The 19200-nt window shown below is 64.2% G+C and overlaps 2 protein-coding genes across 4 annotated transcripts; one reads left to right on the forward strand and one right to left on the reverse strand.

Moving 5' to 3' along the window:
• Nucleotides 1-309: 309 nt before the first annotated feature.
• On the forward strand, nucleotides 310-14099 carry MICAL1 (microtubule associated monooxygenase, calponin and LIM domain containing 1). 3 transcript variants are annotated; one of them, XM_049833115.1, is made up of 26 exons: nucleotides 310-462; nucleotides 4482-4689; nucleotides 4768-5046; nucleotides 5849-6056; nucleotides 6160-6276; nucleotides 6477-6575; nucleotides 6655-6810; nucleotides 7028-7128; nucleotides 7401-7658; nucleotides 8075-8190; nucleotides 8273-8399; nucleotides 8669-8741; nucleotides 9220-9370; nucleotides 9446-9633; nucleotides 9748-9857; nucleotides 9942-9992; nucleotides 10090-10167; nucleotides 10523-10691; nucleotides 10786-10868; nucleotides 10980-11427; nucleotides 11548-11630; nucleotides 11796-11894; nucleotides 12020-12113; nucleotides 12194-12293; nucleotides 12393-12466; nucleotides 12571-14099. In XM_049833115.1, the coding sequence occupies exons 3-26, from the start codon at nucleotides 4786-4788 to the stop codon at nucleotides 12699-12701; spliced, it is 3375 nt and encodes a 1124-aa protein (XP_049689072.1). In that variant the 5' UTR covers nucleotides 310-462; nucleotides 4482-4689; nucleotides 4768-4785; the 3' UTR covers nucleotides 12702-14099. The 3 variants fall into 3 exon arrangements, with proteins under 3 accessions (XP_049689072.1, XP_049689074.1, XP_049689075.1); XM_049833117.1 differs by lacking the exon at nucleotides 10090-10167; XM_049833118.1 differs by lacking the exon at nucleotides 7028-7128 and having other exon boundaries at nucleotides 6160-6263.
• A 4-nt stretch (nucleotides 14100-14103) lies between these two features.
• SMPD2 (sphingomyelin phosphodiesterase 2) lies at nucleotides 14104-18637 on the reverse strand. The gene is made up of 11 exons (XM_049833128.1): nucleotides 18593-18637; nucleotides 17556-17659; nucleotides 17034-17130; nucleotides 16815-16891; nucleotides 16448-16541; nucleotides 16270-16359; nucleotides 15822-15904; nucleotides 15472-15604; nucleotides 15294-15398; nucleotides 15058-15214; nucleotides 14104-14834 (listed from the first exon to the last, which is right to left on the reverse strand). The coding sequence occupies exons 2-11, from the start codon at nucleotides 17603-17605 to the stop codon at nucleotides 14491-14493; spliced, it is 1230 nt and encodes a 409-aa protein (XP_049689085.1). The 5' UTR covers nucleotides 17606-17659; nucleotides 18593-18637; the 3' UTR covers nucleotides 14104-14490.
• Between the last annotated feature and the right edge of the window lie 563 nt (nucleotides 18638-19200).

Here is a 19200-nt window from a genome sequence, read left to right on the forward strand (position 1 = left end):
CCAAAATTAAAAAAAACCCAACCCAGCCGGGGTTGCGCTGTGCATCCCCCCCCCCGTCCCGCGACGTGGGGAAGGGCAGGGCTGCCACTCGCGGGTGGGGGGGAGCACGACGACGAGTTCAACCTCCAGCACTACAAAAAAAAAAAAAACCCAATTGCGGCAACATTTGCAGCAGCACAAAGCTGGGAGCTTCCCGGGGACTGCCCCCCTCCCCGGGCAGGAGCTGGGCTGCTCCCAGTACCGCCTTCCAGCAGCTGGGACGCCTGGGTCCCCCCGGCCGTGGGGGAAGGGAGGGGAGGGGAGGGGAGAGGAGGAGAGGGGAGGGGAAGGCCGGACCAGCCGGCAGCTGCTTGCGAAGCCGGAGCCCGTTTCCTGCTCGTCCTCACCCGGCTGCGAGCAGCCGTGAGCCCCTCCCCACCCCCGGGGCTGTGCCTCAGTTTCCCCCTCCGAGAGGCTCTGGAGGTGAGTTAGGGGGTGGGGATGGGCAGAGCATCCCTGGGGAGGGGGTGGGAGGGGTGTCAGGGCTCTGCTGCCTCCCCCACCCCCGGGTCCCTCCGCTCGGATGCGGGGAAGGAGCGGGGGGGGGGGGGGGACACACACGGACAGCATCCCGCCGGCCGGTCCCCTCCGCCCGCGGAGAGCATCGCTCCGGGCCCCGCCCTGCCGCACAGGCTGGGGATTGGGGGGGGAGTTGCCAAAACCGAGGGGTGATTTTGGGGTGCTGGGGGGGGGGGGACGCTCAACCCCGCCGTGCCCGTGTCCTGCGTGTCCCCGGGATGCCGAGGGGGGATGCTCGGAGGCGGGATAGCGCTTTGTCTCCGGCTGCCCCCTCCCCAAAGCCTCTCCTGGGGGGGCAGTGGGGTGCCTCCCACGCTGTCCTCGCTGCTTTTCCCCTCCAGCCCCTGGGCTCTGCTCCCTCCGGGACAAAGGGAAAAGAGAGCAGACCCTGCTCCTCCTCCTCGACTCGGTTCCCAGTACCACCAGTGCTCCCAGTTCCAAGTGGGATGGGGTGGGAAGAGAGAGCTTTGCTAAGTGCCTTTCCCCCATTCCAACCCCTCCACCCGGTGCAGGGGGAAGGATGCTCCATGGGCCCCCAGGAGTGAGCCCCCACTGGGGGTTCAGGGCTGTACCCCATCCCAGGGCTGAAGCCGGGGGCACACGTTCTCCAGCCCCTGTGCCTGGGGTGGATGAAGGCCCTGGTACATTTGGGTAACCAAACCTGGTGTTCACCACCGTACCCCAAGACACGTCTCCTGTTGACCCAGCGGGGATGACTGTAGGTGGGGGTGAAGAAGAAGTGGGAGAGGAGGAAAAGGATGCGGGATGCAAAGCCTGGCTGTGAGAGGACTTCCCTTTGCACCAAAATTAGGCTGCAAGAGGCAGCTCCCTCCGTGGGGCTGGTGCTGGGCAGAGGGGGCAAAGCTGAGCAGCCAAAATAAGGGGAGCAGGTTTGCTCCCCCCAACCCCAAATGTTGCCTCTGCCAAAGGGCTCCCTGGGCCAAGTTGTGGCTTGTGGACCCCCTGCAAAGGGCAACACCAAAATGCTCCGGAGATGTGCCCACTTCTGCTGTCAGCAGCTGCAGGAGCTGAGGCTGGGTCCTGCACCTCGGAGGGGGGATTTTGGCATGTGCTTTCCAGGGGGGATTTATGCACCCTTGAAAGGGAACCCTCTCCACCACAACACTCTGTCCCTGCAGCTGCCAGCCCCTGCCCTTGCTAGTGCTGGTGGCAGGTTTGTCCGCTCTCCTTAGCCCTTCTCCCCACAGCTCCACGCTGGGGGGTTGCTAAGGGGGGGCTCAGCCGGGACGTGCCCATGCACCCACATCCCCGGCTCAAACCAGAGGAGCTGACAGCGATTCTTCCCCTCCCTCCAAGGATTAAAACCCAGCCAAATTAGGGCAGGTTTCCATAGGGTCGGCCAAGGCGATCTCCCTGCCTGGTCCCACGCCGGGGATGTTTCTCCTGAGCACAATAACACCGGCAAGAGCAGCACCCGCTGCCTTCGCCCCTTCCCAGCACCGGCCCAGCTCAGGCAGCAGTAAAAAAGCAGGATCTTTGGCCAAGCTGTTGGACAGCCATAAGAAACCCTCCACCCTGCCCACCGGCCTTGGGGCCATCCCCAAGGTTGCTGGAAGGACTTTCCTGGGGTCCAGCCCAGCTCAGCAGCCTGGCGAGGCGGCCTCCAGGCTGGATCCCAAACCCGGAGCAGCCTGGTCTGTGCTGGGAGCCGGCGCAACGGTCGAGGCGAGAGGCTCAGCTGGAAGGGGATCTGCTGCTGCTGGAAATCCTCTCGGCTTTCATTAGCTCCGTATGGAGCCGTGTCCTTTCCCACCTCATTTCCACGTGCCTGGGAGACACGTGAGCTCGCCAGCGGCTCAGCACCCCCGGGCCAGCTCCCCCCCCCATTTCCCAAGGGGCTTCTTCTCTCCGTGCAAGGGCAGGGGGGAGACCCCCACTTGCAAAGCGGGATAGGCTGTCCCTGCTCCAGGGATGCTCCACATGTGCCAGTCCTGGGCAATGTTCCTGTAGGCATGTCCACAGCCACCCCAACCAGAGACATGAGCTGAGTCAGGGCTGGCTCCATCCCCCCCCCCGCCCCATCTTCTGTGCAGCTTGCAGGAGCAGTTTTAAGGGAAGAAATGCAAAAGATGTTCATGGGAAGAGCAGAGCCAGAGGCTCTCTGGTTCAGCCCTGTGCCCTCCTTCACTGGCACTGGGCTTTGTGGGCTGAAAGCTGTTTATTTTCATCAAACCTGCAGGAACTGAGTATCCATGGGGGTTTCTGTCCTTGCTTGCAATTGTTTGGGGGGGGGGGGGCGGATTTGAGAGTGCCAAATGGGACGCAGCGTGCCGGCACGAGCATCGTTTCCGTAGGAAACTTGGTGTAACACAAGGCTTGTTGTTGTGCCTCCTCCAAGCCTCCCTGCCAAAGCGCTGGGGCTGGAAAGCTTTCCCAGGCAGCATGCTCCCCCTCAGCACCGTGTCCAGTGGGAATTGAGGCCTTGAGATGGCTTTTATTTGGAGCCAGGGGCTGGTGATGCTGGAGTGGGTGCTCCCAGCCTGGGCAGCTGCCTTTGCCCCATCGCCCTGGGGCTGCTGTGTGGTGGCCTTGGCAGGTGCCAGTGCAGAACCGTGAGCTCCCCAGGGGAAAACCCACGGTGCCCAGGCAGCACAGGGCACAGGAGCCCGGCCAGCCAGCCTGGGCTCCCATGGGAGGAGGGTGGGTGGCCGGTGGGACAGCATGCCCGCACTCTCCAGTGAGGTTTGCAGCGCTGCCTCAGTTTCCCCAGGCTCCTCATTCTGTCCTGCTGGCAGTGCCAGAGGGCTGGCAGCGCTCAGGGGAAGAGCAGAAATCTGTCCCTGCGTTTCACAGCCCTGCCACAAATGCAGTGGTCGTGTCTTCTGTCCCCATGCTGTTACTGTGGGGACCGGTGGGTGCCAGCTCCTCCTCCCAGCCCAGCTGGATGCTTTATCCTTGGGTCTGCCTAGGAAGGAAAAGGTTAAAATGCCGGGATTTCCTGGCTGTGATGCTGGGGAGGGAAGGTGACCTGCAGAAGTGCTTTGCATCCTCTGTGGCTCCAGCTGGCCTTGCAAAGCACACGTGGGTGTCTGGAAGCTGCTGGAGCGAGACTGAACTTGAAACCCAGCTAGAATTTGGGCTTTTGAGCCCAAAACTTAAACTCCTCCTTTCCCCTGCCCAATCGAGGGCAGCTTGGCTCAGACTTGGTGTCCTTCTCCCTCTGGCATCCTACTGGGGGCTTCGGGGTGCTGCCGCGTGCCCACCGGTAACGCCAAGCAGCGAGAGGGCAAAGAGCGATGGTTCAAAGGTAGGAGCGCTCCAGTTTACCGAGCCTTTTCACCGGTTCCTCCTTGGCAGTGCTGCGTCTCCACCAGCTGCTTTGCCAGGCTGGGGGAGGGTTTTCCAGCCCCCGGGGCTTGGCGACAACGGCTGGAAAGGGCAAAGCTTTGTGCTTCGTGCTCTGGCTGGCAAGACAGAGGGTGGCATGGGACGGTGCTGGGGGAACGGTGCCAGGAGTGGGAGGCAGATGCAAGGGGTGCTGGTCCCCTGGGAGATGCCAGGGGTAGGGGGGGGTTGGGGTCCCTACAGGGGAATGTGCTGCACCCCATGGGTTCCCTGGTATGAGGGGGCCGTTCGTGTGGTGGTTTAGCTTTTCTCTCATTTCCCCACCAGTGTTTCCTCTGTGCTAATCTGGTTCCGCCCCACTCCGGGGGTGGCAGAGGCGGAGGTGGGGGGGGGGGGAAGTCACCCCACTCCTGTTGCAAAAGCCAGGCTGGTGGGATGGGTCCAATCCTGATCTCTCCTGCCCCAGGGCTGGGTCCTGCTGGTTTTTGGGGGAACTGTGGTTTGTCCCTGTGGCTGGGACGCCTCTCCTCATCCCTCCCCCAGCGAGGCTGAGGGTGAAGAGGAATGAAGTGGCATCTTTGCTCCAAAACACTTCGCTCTGCTCTCGGCTGCTGCAGGTACAGACTGTATGGAGGAAGCCGCTTGCTGCCACCGCAGCCATCTTCGTCCCCTCCCCTGACGTCACCGCAGCAGGGTGACACTGTGGCACTCCGGGTGCAACGCCCGGGGGAGGCTCCGCCAGCCACTGCTGCAAAGGACCCCGATTTTGGTAGCACCATCACCCAACGGCACCCCCGGCTGGGAAACCTCGTGCCGAGACACCAGGTCTGGTATTGGGTGGGCTTGAGGGTGGGGGTCCTGGAGAGTCACTCCGCCACACATATCTCTGCCGTCCCTCACCAGGCTGCTGGGTGAAGCAGGATGAGTGTGCCGGCCGATGAGCCGGGCAACCCGGCCCATGCCATCTTCGAGAGATTCCTGCGTGCCGGAGAGTGCCGGGAGGTGCTGGGCTGCTTCGGGGAGCTGTGCCAACAGCTGGGGCTGCAGGGCAGCGGGCTGCAGCTCTACCATGGCCTCAAGGCTGCTCTCAACTACTGGAGTGCCAAGGCCCTGTGGAGCAAGCTGGATAAGAAAGCCGGGCACAAGGACTACGACCAGGGCACAGCCTGTGCCAGCACCAAGGTACCGGGGACGTGGAGCGTGGGGTTTGGGTCCCTCCGTACCCTGCGTCCTTGTCCCCTGGGGTGAGAGCATCCCTTGGGGCACCCTGGCCCCCACCCCAGGAGGATGTGGAATGTGCTGGGCAGGAGGTTGACGGAGTTTAATGGGACAGGATGTTAATTAGTGCCACTCCCCTCCCCATGGCGTGATGCCACCTCGGTGCCACCCAGCCAGCGGCGTCCTTCCTCCTCCTGGCTGCTCCTTGCTGGGAACATCCCACGGGGGGCTGCAAAGGGGCAGAAGGACCTGCCGAGCCCTTTCTGGGGGACAGGAGCATGTTGGGGTAGGATATCCCCCTGGGGCTTGGGGACCCTATTTCTGTCCCCTTGTCCCAGAGGTTTTGTCCCCACTGCTGCTGCCCCATCGTCCTGCCAGCCCTGCACAGGGGCTGGCAGGAGATCAAACCCGAGTCCTGGTTTTGAGCCTGTTGCTGGTGAAATCTCCCCGTTCCCGGGCCGCAGCAGGCAGGAGACGTGCACGCCTTATCTCACTGAGTGCTTTAATTGCTGCCATTGCCCCATGCAAAGGCAAGGTTCAGGCAGGTGAGGAGGCTGGGGGGGCACCCTGGAAGTCCCCCCGCTTTGCAGGGAGAAGCAGTACTTGCAGCCCAGGAGAAAAGGGAAATAGTGGGGAGGGCCAGATCCTGACCCGGAGAAAGGAAGAGATGCTGCTTGTGGCAGTGCTGAGCTCTCTGGGGGTTTACCCAAACCCCCTTTTTTGGAGGGAGTGCCCGTCCCCTTCACACCACCCATCCCCTTCGCAGTGCCTGGTGGTGGGGGCCGGCCCCTGCGGGCTGCGGGTGGCCATCGAACTGGCGCTGCTGGGTGCCCGCGTGGTGCTGCTGGAGAAGCGGGATTCCTTCTCCCGCAACAACGTCCTGCACCTCTGGCCCTTCACCATCCACGACCTGCGGGCGCTGGGTGCCAAGAAGTTTTATGGGCGCTTCTGCACCGGCACGCTGGACCACATCAGTGAGTTTTTTGGGGGACGACTAAGTTCTTCACCCCCGGGGTCCCCTCACAATGGGGAGCCCAGGGATGGGGGGGGTGCAGGCCTGAGTGTCCCCTCTCCCAGGTATCCGGCAGCTCCAGCTGATCCTGTTGAAGGTGGCTCTGCTCCTGGGGGTGGAGGTGCACATCAACGTGCAGTTCAAGGGCCTTGTCCCCCCCGCGGGCAAGGTGGGCGGACAGGGTAAGGTATCACTGCGGGGTGGGTGGCATCCCTGGGGACAAGGACGGGGCTGCGGGTGGCCGCTCTGAGCCCCTCAGTCCCTCTGCTAGCCTGGGGCATGCCTTTCTGGGGGTGGGGGGATGAGATGCAAGCCTCTCCCCATCCCCAGAGGAGGTTCCAGCGGAGACCCAGCATGCTCGTGACCGTCCCTCTCCCCGCAGGCGGCTGGCGTGCTGTGCTGCAGCCCGGCTCCTCTCCCCTCAGCCGCTACGAGTTCGACGTCCTCATCTCAGCTGGTGGAGGCAAATTTGTCCCTGAAGGTGACAGCAGTGGGTCCCTGCACCCCAGGGATTGGTATGGGGGGGCTGGGTGGGGGCTCACCTCTCTCCCATCCCGCAGGATTCAAGCGGAAGGAGACGCGGGGGAAGCTGGCCATCGGCATCACCACCAACTTCATCAACCGCCACAGCCGGGCTGAGGTGGAGGTGGCCGAGATCAGCGGCGTGGCTCGAATCTACAATCAGAAGTTCTTCCAAAACCTCTACAACAAAACGGGTTGGTGGTCCTGGCCCCGGCATGGGGGGTGCTGGGGGTCCCTTCCCTTCTTGGTGCAGCTGGAGGGTCAGCCCCAGGGTGTCCCCTCTGTGATGGGATGTATGTCCCCACATGGTACCCCACTGCAGGGGACATTTGGTGGCTGAACCCAGTGCAGGGGCTCCCCGTGGCCCTGGCTTTGCCCCGTGGCTCAGCATAGCCCCTTCCCCATCACCAGGCATCGACCTGGAAAACATTGTCTACTACAAGGACGACACTCACTATTTTGTCATGACGGCCAAGAAGCAGAGCCTGCTCAAGAAGGGGGTCATCCTCCAGGTGAGGAGGGCAGGATCTGGCCCCAGGATCCCATAGCAATGGGTGGCTGAAAGGCTGGAGGGCAGGATGCAAATCATAGGTGCTGGTTTGACCATGCGTCCCTAGGGTGGTGGGGGCTTCAGCAGCCGTTGCCTGTGCCAGGGGAAAAATCCTTTTGGGGGGCTCACAGCCCCAAGTCCAGTGGCACAGCTTCACCCCAGAGCTGGCTGCACCCAGGCTGGGGGGCAAAGACCTCCTCCCGCATCCCAACCAGCTTCGCCCCATCCCCACAGGACAAAGCAGACATCGAGAGCCTCCTGTCCCCAGAGAATGTGAACCGGGATGCCCTCCTCAGCTATGCCAAAGAAGCTGCCAACTTCTCCACCAACTACCGCCTGCCCGAACTGGAGTTTGCCCTCAACCACCGGGACCTGCCTGATGTCGACATGTTCGACTTCACCTGCATGACACGTTCAGAGAACGCGGCGCTGGTGCGGGAGCACAACGGGGCCCGTCTGCTCCTTGGGCTGGTGGGCGACTGCCTCGTGGAGGTGAGGGTCCCCCGTGCAGCACCACTATGTGCCTCAGTTTCTCCTCTCCCCGCAAGATGCATTGGTTGCAATACGTTCCCCCTCCCAAAGCGCTTCTCGCCCCAGCTGCCCGGTGCACCCCATCCCCGGGAGCAGGCTCCCCAAGTCCCAGTAGCAGGATGCTTTGGTGGGGTTATCCCCTTCCCCAGCCCCACTGGAGATCTGGAGTGGTTTCAAGGCAGAGGAACAGCCCAGCTCCTCCCCAGACACAGCCATACCAGCTGGGGAGGAGACAGCCACCCATCCTCTCCCTGCGCGTCCTGCCGCCGCTCCCCACTTTCATCCCCAGCCAAGCCCGGCAGCTCCCAGCCTCCTCCCAGCCGCCCCGACCGGCCGTGCAGCTCCAACTCCATCTCTCTCTGCCTTTGCCTTTGCAGCCCTTCTGGCCGCTGGGCACCGGCGTGGCCAGGGGCTTTCTCGCCGCCTTCGATGCGGCGTGGATGGTGCGGCGGTGGGCGGCCGGGACGCCTCCGCTGGAGGTGCTGGCCGAGAGGTGAGTGTCCCTCTCCCGCTGGGCTGGTTCCAGAATGGGCGAGGATGGTGGCACTGAGCCCAGCCCTGTCCCTTGTACCCAGGGAGAGCATCTACCAGCACCTCTCACAGACCTCCCCGGACAACACCAACAAGAATATCAGCCAGTACAGCATCGATCCAGCCACGCGCTACCCCAACATCAACCTGCAGGCCATCAAAGCCAGCCAGGTACCCGGCCAGGTCCTGCCATGGGGCAGCCATCCAGCCCAGCCTCCCCAGCAGTCAGGGTGACACCAGTTTGCACGGTCCCCTGTCCCCAAAGAGTGTGAGGCTGAAGCTGTTGGTCCCCAGGGCATTTAATGCATTGCCCGTTGTGGATGCAGATGGTTCTTGGGGGGCAGGGGTCCGTGTGTCCCCCTTGCTGGGGCAAGCTCCCTGCATGGTGCTGCTGGCTCTGTGCAGGTGGTGACCTGCCACCGGCATGTCCCCATCGGCAGGTCCGGGACCTCTACCTCGTGGGCATGGTGGAGGTGGACCACAAGAGGAAGAGTGACAACCGGCTCAGCACCGGTAGGAGAAGCCAGTTCTGCCCCGGCCCCCTTGGCACCAGAACCCCCTGTTCCTCCTGGCAGCCCATGCCAGAGCAGCTCCTGCCCTGATTTTCATCCCCATCCTTCTTTTCTTGAGCCCTGGCTGGTGTCCAGCTGGCTGCCGTGCTCCTCCCAGCAGCGGCTGTGTTTCCATCCCAGTGGCACCGCTGGTTTCCGTTCCCTCTGCCCATGGCCCCGTGGGGACACAGCCCCCCAGCTGCCTTTGAGGAGGGGTTGTCCCCCTCATTCTGGCCCACACTGATGCTGAGCTATGAAATATTGATGGATGCTTTATCAACCCATTTATTGAGCCTTGCGGGGGGTGGTTGCATGGGGGGGGATCTCACGTCACTCCCATGGGACCCCTTCCCCACTAAAACACTGATGCTGGGGAGGGAGCCGGCTGGGGGGGGTGTCCCTGCCTCTTTGGGATGGGGACATGTGTGCTGCCTTCCCAGCGGTCTCTGGAGACGCCTACGAAGAACTGCTGAGCTGGTGCCAGGCCAGCACGGCCGGGTACCACGGTGTGGCAGTGACCGACTTCACCACCTCCTGGACCAGCGGCTTGGCCCTCTGCGCCCTCATCCATCGCTTCCGCCCCGACCTGGTGTGAGTGCCCAGGAACCCCCCTGGGACAACCCACCCTGCGGAGCCCACCCTGACGGCACCCGTGTCTCCCTGCAGGGACTTTGACTCGATGGATGCCCAGGATCCCATCCAGACCCACCAGATGATGCTGGATGTGGCAGAGCAGGAGCTGGGCATCCAGCCTGTCCTCTCCAGTGCCGAGATGGCCACCATGGCAGAGCCCGACCGCCTGGGGCTCATCACCTACCTCAGCCAGTTTTATGAAGCTTTCAAGACCTCTCCAGGTACAGGATTTGGTGGGGGGCGTTTATCCCATCCTGAGCCCCATAGGGGCTGGGTGGGTGCCCCTCCTTTTGCAGGGTGGGTCCCACCAGCATGGCCGTGTCCCCTCTGTGCAGAGGTGGAGGAGGTCAGCAAGAAGCCGCTGTCTCCCCGCGGCACACGAGGGGCCATCCTCTTCCTCAGCAAGCTGCAGAAGAGCTGGAACCTGACACACAAGCGTGCCCAGGTGAGGGACGCCCACCCAGACTCTCGTGCCACCCCAAAACCATGCCCTCCCCCCCCACCCTAGCCACCCCCTTTGCATTTGCAGGATGGTACCCAGAAGGATGCCGAGGCCAAGAGGAGCCGCAGGGACGCCGAGGTGGGTCTACCCTGAGTGTCTCGAGGGACGGTCTGCCAGGGTGCAGCCGACCCGGGGGGAGAGTGGGGGGCTGACCCTCCCCTTGGGTTGCTCGTAGCTGGACACAGGGCTGGATGGAGACATTCTGGACAGTGCCCGTGAGCCGCCACAAACTGCCCCGACGGACCCAGGGCAGGTCGGTCCTCGTGTCACCCTGGGGTGGGGGAGTCCAGCTGTGGGTGGGTGGGTGCTTGAGGGGCACCGGCGGCTGGTGGGCCCGAGCCAAGGGCTGGGACCGGGGCTGTGCAAGCGAACGCCCACAGGCTCCCGGCTCCTCCCTGCCTGTTTCCTGACCCAACTGGTTTTCCGGAGCCAAGACTTGCCGCTCCCTTGCTGGTGCCAGCAAACCCGTCCCGAGCACCCAGACCCACCTCTGCAAGAGGGGAAAAGCCTCCCCCCCTCCCCAAACCCCCTGGGCTGCCAGCAAAGCCCCAGGACAGGGTGGGTGCCAGCACCCCGGTGCCACCGCAGCCCGTCCTCTTCCCTTGCAGCCGCCGGCCCGCGGGGAGAGCAGCGACGCTTGCTACTTCTGCGGCCGCCGTGTCTACATCCTGGAGCGAGCCAGTGCCGAGGGACACTTCTTCCATCGCGGCTGCTTCCAGTGTTGGCGGTGCGGGGCCACCCTGCGCCTGGGCGACTACGCCTTCAACGAGGAGGACGGTGAGGCGGGTTTTGGGGAGAGGGGATGCTGGGGGCAAGGCTTCTCCACCTTGCGGGTTGTCACATGGGTTTGGCCCCCCCCCCCCCCCCCCAGGTCACTTTTACTGCTCGCTTCACTACCCCAATCCACCCGGCATGGACCTACCCCAGGATGAGCCCCTGGCCCTGCCCGATGGGGTAAGTCACCGTAAATATCCGTAGATGATGGAGGAAAGGCAGAAGGTGGAGGGGGGATGCTCAAGCACGGCCCCGCGCTGCATCACCCCTCTGCTGCTGCCTCTGCCCTAGGATGCTGCTGCTGCCCGCCTGCCCTCGGATGCTGGGAGCCCGTGTGTGTCCCCCAAGGAGGGGGTACCCGGTCCCCCACAGCCCCCACCAGCAGCCCCACAGCCAGGGGGAGAGCCTGGGGCAGCAGAGGATGCGGAAGATGCTGGTGACATGGAGGAGCAGGAGCTGCTGGCACAGGCCGGGGGGGATGCAAAGGAGGAGGAAGGTCCCAGAGCGGAGCCCCAAGGGGCAGCAGAGGAGGGTGAGGAGAGCGGAGGCAGGAGGAAGATCGTCCTCACACCACTAGAGAAGCTCAAGCTGTCCACGCTGAACCTCACCAGTGAAGCAGAGCCCGAGCCGCCGCCAAAGCCGGCTCGTCTGCGGCTCCAAGCAGCACCCGAGGCCCTCCCTGCCCTGTGGCAGGGACAAGGCACCTGGGAGAAGGAGGAGGAAATGGCTGTGGAGGAAGGTAGGTGGCTACAAGCTGGAGTCTCTGGCCAAGCAGGACTCTGGGTCCCTCCGGTACCCTGCTGTGCCCCACATCTTGCTCATGAGGCACCAGCCCAAAATGGCTCTTTCCTTGGGGCAGCTTTGGAGGAGAGTGACAGCGAGGAAGAGGAAGAGGAGAAGGAGGAGGAGGAAAGCACAGACCTTGGCATCATGGCAGATTTGGTGAGTGCTTTCCCCGAGCGGCGGTGGCTGGGGCTCTTGCCGGTGTTGCCTCTCACAGAGGCGTTGGGTCCGGCTCTGCCGTGGCTGCCGGGGCAGGAGGTGCCTGGCGCAGGGACTGACACCCCCCCCCCCCCCCGCCCCGCCTGTGCCACCATCCCTTCACAGTACCTGGACCTGGGTGAGGAGGAGAAATACCCCACCTGGAAGCGCACACTGACCCGCCGGGCCAGGGAAGCCCAGATGAAGCGGTTCTGCAAAGCCCAGGTAGCCCCACAGGGGGAAAGCCGGGTCCCCAGCCCAGCGCCATCCCCCATCCCCTCCATCCCACTGCTGGTGGCTGCATGCCGGGAGGTGCCGGCCCACGGGCGAGCACTGCCCTTCCCTCACAGGCCATCCAGAGGCGGCTGGAGGAGATCGAGGTGACATTCCGGGAGCTGGAGCAGCAGGGCATCAAGCTGGAGAAGTTACTCCGGGATGAGGGTGGTAAGGCCAGGGCGGATGGAGCACCGTGACCCCTGTGACCAGGGGGGTCTGCGCCCCACTCATAACCCCCTGCCCTGCAGGCACCCCAGCTGACCAGAAGACGCAGTGGATGAACCAGCTGCTGTACCTGGTCCAGAAGAAGAACAGCCTGATGTCTGAGGAGTCCGACCTCATGATTGCGTAAGGCTTGGGGGGGATGCCTCCCAGTCAGCATGGGGGCTCAGCTCACCCTAGCCCCCCCTGAGCCCAGCACCCAGCACCCTCCCTCCCTCCCCGCAGGGTGCAGGAGCTGAAGCTGGAGGAGCAGCAGTGGCAGCTCGACCAGAAGCTCCGGTGCTACATGAACAGGGAGGGTGAGTACTGGCATGTGCCGGGGGGGGTGTACCTGTGCACGGCGGGGGGACCAGGGCCGGGGCTGTGGCCCACCCAGCCCTGCTCCAGCCCCCTGCTCCCCCAGAATCCCTGAAGACGCCCGAGGAGCGCGTGGCCGAGCAGGAGATCCTGGTGCAGCTGCTGGACGTGGTGAACAAGCGCAACGTCCTCATCCACATCCAGGAGGAGAAGCGGCTCAGCGAGCTGCGGGCCTGATCCGTGTGGCCCCAGGACCCACCGGCTCCTCCCTGGGGGGGATGAGCGGTGTGTGTCCCCTGGCTGAGCATAACCCTGAGCTGCCTCTGAAGGTGGTGATGCCTGAGCTGCCTGCAGGCACAGGCAGCTGCCGTGGCGACTCCAGCTCCCTGCTTGCCAAAGCCTGCCGTGGAGGGGCCAGACCTGCTGGTGGACGCCTGTATAGGGAGACACCGAGGAGCACCCCGGATTTTGGGGTACAGAGAGGGCGTCCCCGCGCTTGGCTGGATTGCCTTTGCCTTGTGCTTGCTTGAAAATGAGATTTGCAGGAGGCTACAAAACACAGGGGCTGCAGCAGCTCTGCCTGGGATTTGCTACAGGAGCCCCACAGGGAAGTGGGGTCTCATCCAGCACAGGAGATCCCACAGCCGTCACCCCTTCGAGGAGCCACTTCCCAGAGGCTTGGCTGGGGCATCGAAAGTGTTTTGTCTGGCAGAGCCCCTCATGCTTGAGCTGCACCACTGGCTACTGGAGATGTTGGTCCATCGCTACCCAGCCAGCCCCATGCCCCGGGCACCAAAGGGCTTCACTCCCGGCAGCGAGGATGAGACTGCGGCCACCACAGGCAGTTCACAGTGGAGATGCCAAATGTGGAGGGGCAGCATCAGGACCAACCCCTGGAAGCCACTCTGGGACATCCATCCTAACCCAGGACATCCATCCCAGCCCAGGATGTCCATCCTAGCCTGAGACATCCATCCCACCGGGGACATCCATCCTAACCCAGGACATCCATCCCAGCCCAGGATGTCCATCCTAGCCTGGGACATCCATCCCACTCTGGGACATCCATCCTAACTCAGGACATCCATCTCAGCCTGGGACATGGGGCCAGTGACAGACAGACTGGGCTGATCCTACCACTCCGCATCACTGCTTTTGGCTGCCACATCCACGGTCTCCCCAGCTGCTGCAGGAATCCCCCCTGCAAGACCCCAGGCCCAGGGAAGGGGCTTTTTTTTCAGCAGCTCCTCAAGGGGATTGTGCCCAGGGCTGGCACTTTGTGACACTGAGGACAAGGGATGCTGGCGTCCGTGTCCTCCTTGCCGCTTTGGGGTTTCTCCTGCTTAGCAATGCTGAACTGGCCTTTGCATAGACCTCTCCAACCTTTCTCAGGTCCCTGGCTGTTGCAGGGTTGCCTCGATGTCCAAACGGTGCTTACAGCAGCCCCAGCCATGTTGGGCAGGGGGGTCCCAGGCCCGGGCTCCTCTGTTAGCGATATCCCCCCCACATTCAGCCCTCATCCTGCCGCTCCCTTCAGTGCCTCCCCAAACCCTCCCATGTGCCTTTTGTTTGCACCAGCCCTATTATCGTGCTGCAACACCCCCTTCCTTCCAATAAAGCCTCCCCGACCTGGTGCCAAGGGCTAAAAATACCATCTTTATTTTCTATATGAGTCAAATTTGGTTGCCAGAGCAGTCACCAGCTTTCACTGGGAGCCCCTGAGGCCACCCCAGGCAAGGGGAGGCTGAGCCTCCCACCCACACCAGCGGGTCCCTCCAGGTAGAAAGGGTGTATTAAAAAAATCCAGCAATTAAAACCCGCCTCCGTCGTGGTTCCCACAGGGGTCAACATGACGAATCTGCCCCAAAAATTCTTAATTCCACCCAGAGAGGCGGCTGTCGAACCCGCGCTACCGAGCCAGCCGCAGCGCTGCTCACCTAAAACTAGAAGTCAACTAGAAAAAGGGACCAAAAAGGGCCAGGATGGATCCGGGGGGGGGACATCATGGGATACCCACGGCCCCAGCTCAGCCATCGCTGGGACGCTCCTGCAGTGCCCGCAGCGCCATCCGCATCTGCTCCTCAGTGCCCTGCAGCATCTTCACCTCGATGGTGTGGAAGAGGTGGAGGCCAGTGGCGAGGAGGAGGACGCCGATGGCAAGGAAGGCCAGCAGGGAGAAAGAGAGCTTGGGGAAGGGCTGTCCGGCGGCCAGCCCTGCCAGCGCGCCCAGCGCGGCCGCTGCCTGCAGCAGCAGCAGCAGCAGGGCCAGCACGGCCATCCTGCCCGTGGAGTAGCGTTGCCGCTGCGCTGCCCGCAGCCCCACGCCCACCTCCGTCCGTGCCTCCGTCACCACGTCGGCCAGCATCGGCTCTGCAGGGGGACAGGGGTGGCTAAGCAGGGTGGGGTGGGACCCCTTTTTCTCCCCATCCCCACTGCTCTGCCCTGTCCACACCCCTCCACAAGCAGGACCCCAAGGGATGCCCTAAGCAAGGGGAAATATCCCCAAAAACTCCATCTTCATCCATCAGTCCATCCACCAGTCCCTCCCCACCCCTGCACACAGGGGACCCCAGCAGCACCCCCCCCACCTCACCAGCTGTGCCGAGGGTGGCACCCGCAGCCTGTCCCTGCCTCCGAATGTGCAGCGTTGCCATCACGGCTTCATGGTCCGAGAAGGGAATGTCCATGCCTGGGGCTGTCCCCGTGGTGGTCTTCAGCTCTTCACACTTCACCGTGAAGCTGGAGATGGCCTGGGAGAGGGGAGAGGGGGTCACGCGGGTGCCTCCCCCCACTGCCACCCACGGCCGGTGTCTGCGGGCCCCCCACTACCTTGTAGAGGATGTAGTCGATGCGGATGCCCAGCGGGAAGGGCAGCAGCTCTGTCTTGACGGTGAAGCAGTTGCTGGGGATGAGGGTGCAGCCGTCCTCGCAGCCCTGAGAGCAAGCGCCTGGGTGGGTGGGGGGTTCTCGGTGTGCCCCGGGACCCCGCTTACCCCCTGCCGCTCACCTCAAAGCGCGTGGCCTCGGCAAAGGCATCCCGCAACCCCGTCCAGCCGCGCAGCAGCCGGATGCCCACGTCTTCGGGGTGCATGTTCAGGTCCCCTCCCAGCAGCACCACATCAGCCGCCTTCGAGGTGTGTCTGCGGGGATGGGGATGGCTAAACCCCGTTCCCCACCCTGCCCCACACTGGACTGGGGTAACTGGGACCCTCCCCGGTTGCTCCCCAGCCTTACTCCTGACTGGGACTGGTGCAACTAGGAGCTCTCCATAGTGCAAGCCCCAGGGGCAGGGGTGACCGTGCACGCCCCAGAGACCTGCGGTGGGGGGACCCCGTGGGACACCCCACGGCTGCTCACCGGATGAACTGCGCCAGCTCCCAGGCCTGCACCAGGCGGTGGGGCAGGTAGGCGTCCTTCTCCCGGCAGTACTCAGCATGCAGCTGGCGAGAGGCGGGGGGTAAAGCAGCTGTGACCCCCATGCCGGCACCTGCCCAGCTCCAAGGCTTCCTGCAAACCCACCCAGCCCCTCTAGACGGTCCCTTTGGGGTCTGGCCAAACCCTCTGTCTTCATCTCACCTCACCTGGGATGCTCACCCCATTGTACAGCCAGGTACAGTCATGGGTCCCTGTCCCCTCCCCAGCCCCCCTCCAGAGCAATATTTAATTAAATCAGTGCATAGTCCCAGGAGAAATGGTGCAGAGCAATGGTTAAAGCAAGGGGACAGCGAAGGAGGGGTACGGCAACTTGTCCCTCTCCTCCCCATCATCACCCCCCCAGTGCCAGGTCCTTCCCCAGGGTGCTCACATGGGTGACATAGACATTGAAGAGAATCCCGGAGATCTTAATGACGACGAGGCCGACGGACTTGCCGCAGAACCAGTCCCCGTGCTGGAGCTGCCGGAGGGGAAGGGGAGCAGGTCGGGACCGGTCAGGCTCCATGGGGCCAGGCACCGCGGTGCCGTGTGCCCCTCGCCCCACTCACCATGTAGGGGTACCCGTTCAGCGAGTACTGGTAGAGGAGGGTGTCCAGGATGGGGAACCTGGAGAAGACGCAGAGGCCGCTGCCGATCACCCCGCTGCAGGAGGGGAAAAGCACAGTTAGGAAACGTGGTCCCCCCCAACTCTGCCTCCCCCCAGCCCTGAGCCAAGGGGGCTTCCCGGATGCCTGCGTCCCAGTATGCTCCCATGAGCATCCCACTCTCCAGGCGTGGAGTCTCCCACGGTGACAGAGGTGACCTGCAGCACCCACACCAGTCTCTCCATGTGGCAAACACTGAGGATGCGGCACAGCCCTGTCACCGCCCCATGGACAGCCCCAGGGAGGGGGCGGGAGGCCAGGCCCCTCTCACCTGCGGAAATAATGGGAGAAGGGGTAGCAACTTCCCAGCCTCGCCTTCAGGTCGCTGTAGTCCTGCTCGCTCCACACCTGGAGAACAGCGGGATGGGCTGAGAATGGGCGCACTCATCTCATGGGCTGAGAACGGGCACGCTCCTCTCACGGGCTGAGAACAGGCGTACTCGGCTCATGGGCTGAGAACGGACACACTCAGCTCACAGGCTGCCCTCACCTCCTGGAGAAGCACCAGGTCAAAGCGGTCCCGGCGCAGCACGTCCCCGATGAGCTGGACGCGCTCCTGCCGCCGCTTGCTCAGGTAGCGGATGGCCCTGCCACATAGGGGTGATGGTCACAACTTGGGGGGGGGACAGGGTGATGGGGTCTGTCGGGGCACACCAGGACCCAGAACTGGTATGGGCAGGATGCAGACTGGGGGAGATGGGAGGGGGAAAGGGCCATGTGGGGCCATGGGGACAAGAGGAACATGCAGGGAGGCTGTTTGGGGACAGCTTTTCCTGCCTGCAAAATTGAGGCAGCTGGTTGGGGTGCGGATGGGGGGCCCTTTTCTTGGGAGAGAAGGCACGGAGGGGACATGGGGCACTGCTCAGCCGAGCACTTCACGACCCTTTGGGGCTGGGAGAGCGGTGCATCCCCAAAAAGAAGGGGACATGAATGTGACACCAAGGTGGGACCCCTCTCCCGCTGCGGGTGTCCCCGTTCCCACCTTTGCAGCCCTGGCAAACTCTGGACTCACCAGCAGTTGAGGTCAAAGATGCGGAGCTGCAGGGTGAGATCTCCCTCCATTGCTTGCTGGGGCTTCGTGGGGGCCGGAGGGCAACGCCGGACAGAAAGGGGGTCCTGCGGGGAGCGGGTTGAGGTGACAGCCCCGGGCAGCTGGCGCAGGGCACGGGGCAGAGCCGGGGAGCCAGGCTGCTGCGGCACAGGGGCCGAGCCAAGGCAGAGGCTGGGAGGGAGGAGTGCTCGGGGTGCTCCAGAGTGGTCCACACCATCCCCTCCTCTCCCACCCGCAACGCCCATCCTGAACCCCAACTTGCCCCCAAACAGGACCCAGGTACCCAAACCACACGGGTGATGCCTCTGTCCCGCGGATGGGGGGACACCGGTGGGCCAGGGATGGGGTGCAGGGCTCTGTGTTCCTGGGTGGACTTTAAACCCCGGGTTCAAAGCGGTGCTGCGAGGCACGGGCATGAGACACCCCACCACCCGCCTCCCCGCTTGGGAAGCCCACGGATATTTTCGAAAACCCCAAACCCCGCAGGACCCCGCAGCTCCCGGAGCCGCCCCAAGCGCTGTTTGCCGGTGGGGGCTTTGCCAGCCCCGCATCTCCCACCCCCGTCTCCCGGGGACATTGTCCATTTTAAAGATAAAAGAGCAAACCCGGGGCTCCAGGATGCCGGGGACGGGCAGCGGGGTGCAGGCAGCCGGGTACAGGCAACCGAGTGCGGGCAGCCCGGGCTCTGCCTGCCCCGGCGGGATTACCGAGCGGCTCATCCCGTCCCCGCACCGTGCTCATACCGGCGTTTCCTACCGGAGCTGAGCAACACCCCCCCACCACGGGTCGCTCCCCCCCGCCCTCCCCACCTCCCCGCGGGACCGGGCCGGGAGCAACAGGCAGAGCCGGGAGAGGGAGCGGAGCAACAGGCGGAGCGGGACGCGGGGTTTGGGGAGCGCGGAGCGGGGCCGGGGCGCGGAGCGGGACCGGGGCGCGGAGCGGGGAGCGGGACCGGCACCGGGGAGCGGAGCGGGGGGGAGCGCGGAGCGGGACCGGACCTTGGCGGGGGCCGGCAGCGGTGCGGGGCCGCGGGACTACGCGTCCCGGCAGGCAGCGCTGCGGGGCGGAAGGGGAAGGGGAAGGGAAGGGAAAGGGAAGGGAAGGGGAAGGGAAGGGGCTGGAGCGGGCCGGGCCGGCCGCGGGGGGCGGAACGCGGCGGGGAAAGGGACGGGACGGGAATGGTTCGCACAAGCTCTTTCCCCTGGGGATGGCGATGCGCCCTCGCCCCCCCCCCACCCGGCGGGACGGCAGCCGTGGCAAGGGGGGGGGGGGGGTACAGGGGGGTGCGCTGCTCTGCACCTCCCCAAAGCAGCCCCGGGGGCTCTGCCTGTGCAGGCCGCCTCCTTCCATCTCCTCGGAGGTCTGGGGGGTCCTCCCTGACATCCCACTCCTCCCGGGATATCCTCTCCCCTTTTTCCTGAGTCCCAGGTCCCCTTAGGAGGGTCCCGCAGCGCCCCCCCCCCCCCCCCCCCGGGCGTTGCCCCCTGTCTGCTCCCGCTGCTTCACCTGGCCTGGAGGGAGCAGGTCCTGTCCAGGGGTCCAGGCTGGGAAAAGCAGCAGATTCCCAATATTGGGGCCAGCTCTCCTCCTTCTTCACAGCCCAGGA

Source organism: Accipiter gentilis, chromosome 29 (genome assembly GCF_929443795.1).
Source record: "Accipiter gentilis chromosome 29, bAccGen1.1, whole genome shotgun sequence".
NCBI classification, from domain to species: domain Eukaryota; kingdom Metazoa; phylum Chordata; class Aves; order Accipitriformes; family Accipitridae; genus Astur; species Astur gentilis.